General features: G+C 38.8%; 1 protein-coding gene across 1 annotated transcript; it reads right to left on the bottom strand.

Annotated features, from left to right (window-relative positions):
* LOC107646778 lies at positions 1,230-2,353 on the bottom strand. Its single transcript, XM_016350936.1, has 2 exons — positions 1,945-2,353; positions 1,230-1,267 (listed from the first exon to the last, which is right to left on the bottom strand). Exons 1-2 carry the CDS (start codon positions 2,351-2,353, stop codon positions 1,230-1,232), a joined length of 447 nt encoding a protein of 148 aa, XP_016206422.1.

Here is an 8,674-nt window from a genome sequence, read left to right on the forward strand (position 1 = left end):
TCATCTCATCTCAAATTAGCCTTACTATTGTATTTTAATTTTTTCTACTGAAGCATTCTTATCTATCTGATAAACTCAGTGGTCATGACACATGCAGTTGTTTTGTTTGATGGCATATTAGTTGCTCTATATTTTATGTTCTTGATATTTACTTACTATATTTTATATTCTGGATATTTCCTCACAAGTTATGAGTATCCACCAAAAACAATGACATATGTCCACCGCTGTAAAATTATTGAATAAAAATTGGACAAGTACCAAAACAACTAGATCAATAATGAGTGCATGGATTTCTGCACATACATTTTTTTATTAGCCAGCTATTGGAGCTAGTAATAACTAGTTACATTTAAAATGAATCAATACTAATGTGATATTTTAGTCTCTTTGAATATATTATTGTAATTTTATTAGTCTCTTTGTATAGAGACAACAGTGAGAAAAACACGAAAACCTACACAGTACTTGAACATTCATGCAAGATAGTTGGAAGATAGAGAAGAAATTACTCTAAACGTTGAAGGAGAGGCAATTGGTCCTACTGATGAAGCTGTAAACAACTTGAGCAAATTTTTGGGCATAGTGGCAAGAAATTCAGATTTTTTTCCATTAATTTACAGAAGTTTGTGAAAAATGATGATATAAGTACAAGTAGTTATGACCTAGACTATTATTATGTTATTTTGCAATGATGATATAATGTGATTGTGGATCTTACAACAATTTTTTTATAAGTCAAATTTGATGGTAAATGTTCAATTAGTTTTTTTAGTAATTTGATTTAAATAGTTTAGGTTAATTATTGACACTAAATTAAAAAAAAGTTGGAACTAATTTCATTCATGAGAAAACTATTGTAAATAAAGAATTATATATTACAAAAAATCATTGTCAAAAGTCACAAAAGGCAATGGTGTTAAAACCGTTGTCAAAGACGACTGCAAAATGGCAATGGTATTAAAATTGTTGCCAATAAACGACATCAATAGTAACGCTTTAAAACCGTTGGCTTAGACGACTACAAAATGGCAATGGTATTAAAACCATTGCCAAAATATGACACCAACGGTAACGCTTTAAAACCGTTGGCTTTGTGGATAATAAAACTACAACAGTTTAAAACCGTTGCCTATCCAATAACAGTTTTAAACCGTTCTTTAAAAATTGTTATCAAAACTGTTGCCTATGCCAGTAATTATGGTAATGGTTTTTTTGTTGCCGTTGCCTTAGGTAAAAAACTGTTGCCTATGAGCATTGGCAACGGCTGCATATACCAAAGGTCAAAAACCATTGCCAAAGCATTGCCTAAAGTTTTAGGAACGGTTGTTCAATCTGTGTCAACGGTTTTCGACCGTTGCGAAAACCCTTATTTGTTGTAGTGATCTACTGCTATCCCCTGTTTACTCACTACGTGACCCAGAAACTTCACCTCACTCTTCCAGAACTCGCATTTAGATAGTTTTGCATAGAGCTTCTTTTTCTTTAGTATCTACAACACGGTCCTCAAGTGTTCTGCATGCTCTTCTTCAGTCTTGGAATAAACTAGTATGTCATCAATGAAGACAACAACGAATTTATCCAAAAATGGACGGAAAATTCTGTTCATATAGTCCATAAACACTGTAGGAGCGTTTGTCAACCCAAAAGACATTACAGTGTACTCGTAATGACCATAACGAGTCCTGAAAGCGGTCTTAGGGATGTCTTCATCTCTCACCCTTATTTGGTGATAACCGGATCGCAAATCAATTTTGGAGAAAACTCTGGCTCCTTGTAACTGATCTATGAGATCGTCAATTTTTGGCAGCGGATACTTATTCTTTATTGTGACCTTGTTCAGTTGCCTGTAATCCACACAAAGCTACATACTCCCGTCTTTCTTATTCACCAATAACATCGGCGCTCCCCACGGAGAAACACTTAAGCGGATAAAGTTCTTACCCAACAGATCCTCTAGCTGAGACTTGAGCTCGGCCATTTCTAAAGGCGACATTCGGTAAGGATCAATCGAGATTGGCCCCGTTCCAGGCACCAACTCAATAGTAAACTCAACCTCTCGGTTAGGTGGGAATTCATCAATATCGTCAGGAAATACCTCCGAAAACTCACACACAACCGGAATCTGCTCCAAGCTTTGATCATCACCCGAGACACCCACGATTAACAACAAAATACCCTGACATTCGGCCCCAGAGCAATTCACTACCATAGAATTCAAGTAATAGTTATTTACCACCACCGACCCTTCTGTATCTTCCGACATGAAGTACAGTAATTTTGCGAAATAGTCGGGTAGAACATGGTTCTTAGATAACCAGTCCAACTCCAAGATAAGATCAAGACCGGTCATCGGCAGACAAATTAAATCATGTATAAAATCACGCTGCTTGACCCTAAATGAAACTTGCGGATATCCTAGCCTAGTTACCATGGCTTCATGGGTGGCATTATACACTTTTAGATCATAGTCCAAGACCACAATCTTCAATCCTAACTTAATAGCCTTTTCAAATGCAATGAATGAATGCGATGCTCTAGAATTAAACAAGGCATTTAAAATTTAACCAGCCATTTCGAATTTACCTTGGATAAGTGCCTCGGACCCCTCGGCACCCACAGCTGAAGTAGTAAACACCCTACCAGGCTGTTGTGCTCTCCCAGCACCCTGTCTCTGCTTCTCCAGAAAGTTGGAGGCTTTATGTCCCGGCTTACCACATGAGTAACATAATCCCCATCCGGCCTTGCTCGGAACACCAGGATGGTAGCTCCCACATCTAGTGCAAGCCTGCTCATTCAGAGGCTGCTTCCCAAATCTCCTCCCCGAAGCATTGTTGTTGTTCTTGGGCCTTCTGAAGTTGTTCTAACCCTGAGTCCTCTGTGGTACGAAGCCTCCCCGCTTGAAAGGCGGACCTCTGATGGGAAAAATTAGATTTCCACACAAACTCACCAGCAAGTGTACCGGGTCGCATCAAGTAGTAATAACTCACAAGAGTGAGGTCGATCCCACAGGGATTGATGGATCAAGCAACTTTAGTGAGGTGATTAGTTTAGTCAAACAAACAGTGGTGAATTTAATGAAAACTGGATTGACAGAAAGTAAATTGCAGAAAATATAAAGTGCAGCATGTAAATTGTAGTGAAGCTTAAATGACAAGAAAAGTAAATTGCATCAAATGTAAAGGGAATTGGGTGCTGGAAATTAAATGAAGCAGTAGATCAAAGCTCAGAATAATTGCAAAAGAATTAAATTGCATGAAAAGTAAAATCAGATCACAGCAAACTCAAATGTAAAGTTGCAAAAAGTAAAATTTCAGAAGATTGCAGAAATTTAAATTGCATAAACTGAATTCAATGTAACTGAAATGTAGAAGGTGCAGGAAAATTAAAAGTGTATCAAAGAGAACCTTCTATTCTACTCCTACTCCTACTCCTACTGCTGCCTACCATTACTGCAGCTTAACCGAGCTCTCTTTTTTTCTAACATAACTAAAGCCTTTTTATAGGCATTCCTAAATTACAAATGAAATTCAAATTGAAAACAAATTACAATTAAATGCAAAATTCCTATTCTAGATGATCCTTGTGCCTTTGAGTGATGTCAATTGGGCTCTACTTGCTTTTGTGTGTTGATGGGCTTGGAATTAGCTAAATTGAGCAGAGTTGTAGCTTCTAGGAGAGCGTAGCGTTCGTTTAGAGAACGGAGCATTCGGGAACCCACGCGTACGCGTGCTTTACGCTTCCGCGTCCCTGGTGCTTTGGCTCATCGATGCGTACGCATCCCTTGCAGCGTTCACAAAACGAACGTAGCGTTCATGCAACGAACGCTCCTCCCACGGGTACACGTCATTCACGCGTACGTGTGGGTTGCAAAATGTCAAATCCAAGCTTCGCTCAATTCACGCATTCGCGCGCCTTCTTCCAAAAATCACATCTACGCGTATGCGTCGATGGCAAATCTTCGAATCCAAACTTCGCGCTTTGTCGCAGGCATTCTTTGATAACGAACGTAGTGTTCTCACTGAGTGAACGCTAATCACATCCATGCGTACGCGTCATGCACGCGTACACGTGGGTCTTCAAGATTTGTTTTTCGCGCCAAGAGTTTTCTCCTTGTTTAAATCATGGGCCATGCTTTTAAAAGCGTGGCCTAAGGCTCCAAAGCGTGCTCAAACTTCAAAAGTATGTCCAGAATTCTTCCTTTGAGCTTATTTTGTGCTTTCTGCTTCTTTTCCTTCATATTTTCACCTATCATCAACCAAACAGATACATCAAAGCCTTGGCATAATCATCAAATCTTGCATCATTTATATTATCAACTAAATCTTGCAAGAAATCTAATGAAAATGCATAAAATTACCAATGTTTGATTGAATTAAGACAAGCATGAAATTATCACTCAAACACTTACTTATTGCCTAAAAATGCTTGAAAACCAAATAAAAACTAATGAAAAAGGCTTGTGAAACTAGCCTAAGATGACTTCTCATCACAACACCAAACTTAAATCTTGCTTGTCCCCAAGCAAGCAGTAAAGCATAAGGAAAATTAATGGAAGCAGAGAAGTGTATAAGCCCTTTATTGGAAGACATTGAATATTGATCAATGGGGTTTTCATGCATGGTATCTTATAGAGTTTTATTCTGTGACTGAGATATCAACATTCCTTTGGATCCTTACTTGAATTACACAAAAAATGAGACTTGTTATTGCTTGGTCCTTAGTTTTTCTTGTTCTCTTTCTTGGCTGAGATTTATTGCTTGCTGAGGCTTAATGCTATGTGGTAAGACAGCTTTTTAGAGTAAGCTTTCAGCCAGCATTTCCGTCCCAGTTGGTTCAAGATGATAGGTGTTGAAACACCCCTATGGGCTTACTTGCTCAAGCCTTTCCTTAGAGCACACACATCATATGCATTTAGTTTTGTTTTGTTCTTTGGAAATTGATGCCCAGCACCTCTTTGGGTTACTAAATGCTTTGTCTCAAAGTAGCTCTTGATGGTGGACTTTCGGTTGGCAATCCCGGATTAGTTAACCCAAGTTGCCGGGTGATGAAGCACCCCTTAGAACCTAGTTATCCAAGCTTATCTTTGTACAAGAACATCACAGGCATATATCCAAATCTCAAGCCATTGGTGCCCAACCTTGTTCATTTCTTTTTATTTCTTTCTCTTGCATTTTTTTTCTTTTATTTTGGACCTTTTTTTTGTCAAGTCTCATGAAATACAACTCAAGTTCACATCACAAAGTCATGCCAACATTCAGCCTTATTTATAAATCAACTAATGAACCAGCACATACCACCACATAACCTCATTATGTCTCATATCATAGCAGACTTTTACTCTTTCTCTATTTCACAGTTATTTTTCTTTTATTCAAGCATGAGGAACAAAGCATATAATTCAAGTAAAATGAAAATAAATCAAGTACTTAGACTAGCAAGCCACAACAGCATGAAAACAAATAAACTAATAGACAGCAAATAAATCTAAGAAGATACTAATCAACAAGAGACATTTACACTTTTAATTGGCATGTTTAAGCTAAAGTCAGTCAGAGGACAATACAACCTCTTGGAGTCCATTTGTTTTCCCTGTGTCATCATCATTGTTGGTTTCTATGTTCTTCCTTTGTCCATCTACATGATGATGTATCCTTCCCTCCAAGAGATTGAATGACTTCCTACAAGAGATATTGAAAGTTGTTTGTTCCCCCAAGCACTTGAGAAACAGTTAGCATGCATGTATGCTTGTGATTCTCTGATCCTAAGTTAGTATGGGAACACCAAACTTAGTTCCTTGCCTACTTCTATATGCAGCAGAATAAATACATGCATGAAATATCAAGTACTTTTATTTAGAAAATAAACTATGAACTAGAAAACAACTATAAACTAGAAGACAAACTAAAAACTATAAACATAACAATTATTAAGTAGTCTCTCTGATTGTTTGGAGCCGATACTAGTCATGCTGAGGGTGTAATGTGTCTTGGTGGAACACCAAACTTAGCATCCAACATTCACCCCTTAATTATTTTGGTGTGTAACACCAAACTTAGCTCTTTGCAATACAGAAAAAAATCTACTTAACTCTTTTATTGAAATAACTAAGAACGGAAAAACTACTGACCTGCAGCTGCTGACTTTCTTCCTCTTCTTCCAGTTTGTTAAGAGGAATGACCTCAATGGTAAAGACGAGCCAGTCAGTGCCCCCTTTCTTAGCCTCTTCCCAGCAAGCTTTCTTTTGTTAATTGCTTGATTGAGCTTTCTTGCTGGTGGTCCAGGGGTTGGATTGCTTGTGGTTGACCTCTCCTTCTTCCTTGATATACTTAATAGTAGCTTGGTCACAATCCTCTCTTTGGTGTTGTTGCTGGTTGCCTTCACTTCTTTGATCTCAAGACATGGTTGCTGTGTAAGTATTGGAGTTTTATCTTCATCAAGAGCCTTTTGAATTGATGGTTCCATGAGCCCTTCCTTTATGCACTTCTCTGCTTCAATTGAGTGTGGACTTTCCTGATGGAATTCCTCCCTTTCCTCTACATGATCTTCCATTAAGTCCTTTGGAAGGAAATCTTCATGTTTCATTGCCACTTCAATTAGCCTCTGTGGATATGGAATCCTTGGCTCATATACCTCCACCACCTTATTCTCCCTTGAAGTTTCACTCGATACAGAGACCTCTTCTTCCTCTTCTTCACTCACAGTTTGTTCTTCACCCTCACCATTTGTCAATCCTGAATGTGTCTTTCTTTTCTCTAAATGCCCCTCTATTTTCTTGAAGAGGAATTCTTGCTCTGTCCAGAATTATTTTTGTTCTTCCAGGAGTTGTTCTTGTCTTTCCAATATTTCTCTGGAATTTTAAAGGGGATCTTCAACTGTTGGCTCATGAGATGAAGGCTGAGAATGATTTTGTGGACATGGATATGTTGTGGTGAAGTTTTTTTGAGGGATATGGAAGAAATTTTGTGTTGAGGTATATTCAAGTGATGGAAAATTCTGACATGAGAAATCAGGAGGTGGGGTTTTACTTAGTTTAGGATCCTCTTCATTTTGCTCTTCCACCCCCTCCCTTGCACTTAACATTTGGTTTACTGGTGCACGAAATTGTGATGTCCAGGCTCGAACAATCCCTGGCAACGTGAGCAACTTGGTACGCGTAATCGTGATTACACTTTAATTATGTAAAATTTTTGGCTCTTTCTTTCCCTGGCAGTGGTGCCAAGAATATGGTGCCAATACCATGGTTCACAACTTCGATACAACTAACCAGCAAGTGCACTGGGTCGTCCAAGTAATACCTTACGTGAGTAAGGGTCGAATCCCACAGAGATTATTGGTATGAAGCAAGCTATGGTCACCTTGCAAATCTCAGTCAGGCAGGTATAAAGTGATAATGGTGTTTTCGAAATTAATATAATAGAATAGGGATAGAGGTACTTATGTAAATCATTGGTAGGAATTTCAGATAAGTGAATGGAGATGCTTTTCGTTCCTCTGAACCTCTGCTTTTCTGCTATCTTCATCCAATCAGTCTTACTCCTTTCCATGGCTGGCTTTATGCAAGGGCATCACCGTTGTCAGTGGCTACATCCCCTCCTCTCAGTGAAAAATATGCTCACATGCTCTATCACANNNAGAAAACAGAAGTACTTTGCATTAATCTTTGAGGAACAGCAGAGCTCCACACCTTAATCTATGGAGTGTAGAAGCTCTACTGTTGAAAATACATAAGTGACAGGTCCAGGCATGGCCGAGATGGCCAGCCCCCTAAACGTGATCTAAGATAGCATACAACTGATCAAAAGATGCCTAATACAATAGTAAAAGGTCCTATTTATAATAAACTAGCTACTAGTGTTTACATGAGTAAGTAATTGATGCATAAATCCACTTCCTGGGCCCACTTGGTGTGTGTTTGGGCTGAGCCTGAGTGTTGCACGTGTACAGGTTCTTCTTAGAGTTGAACGCCAGCTTTTGTGCCAGTTTGGGCGTTCAACTCTGGTTTTGGCTCCTTTTCTGGCGCTGGACGCCAGATTTGGGTAGAAAGCTGGTGTTGGACGCCAGTTTACGTCGTCTATTCTTGGCCAAAGTATGGACTATTATATATTGCTGGAAAGCCTTGGATGTCGACTTTCCAACGCAATTGGAAGCGCGCCATTTCGAGTTCTGTAGCTCCAGAAAATCCACTTTGAGTGCAGGGACCACAGACACATAATTGGGTGAACCTTTTCAGATTGTGACTCAGCTTTGCTAAAGTCCCCAATTAGAGGTGTCCAGGGTTCTTAAACACACTCTTTTTTTTCTTTGGACCTTGACTTTAACCACTCAGTCTCAAGTTTTCACTTGACACCTACACGCCACAAGCACATGGTTAGGGACAGCTTGGTTTAGCCGCTTAGACCAGGATTTTATTCCTTTAGACCCTCCTATCCACTGATGCTCAAAGCCTTGGGATCCTTTTTATCTGCCCTTGCCTTTTGGTTTTAAGGGTTATTGGCTTTTTGCTCTTGCCTCTTGGTTTTAAGAGCTTTTGGCTTTTTCTGCTTGCTTTTTCTTTTTCTTTCTATTTTTTTTCGCCTATTTTTTTTCTGCAAGCTTTGTTCTTTGATTTTTCAGATTATCAAATAACATGTCTCCTAGTCATCATTCTTTCAAGAGCCAACATATTTAACAT

Source organism: Arachis ipaensis, chromosome B06 (assembly GCF_000816755.2).
Source record: "Arachis ipaensis cultivar K30076 chromosome B06, Araip1.1, whole genome shotgun sequence".
NCBI classification, from domain to species: domain Eukaryota; kingdom Viridiplantae; phylum Streptophyta; class Magnoliopsida; order Fabales; family Fabaceae; genus Arachis; species Arachis ipaensis.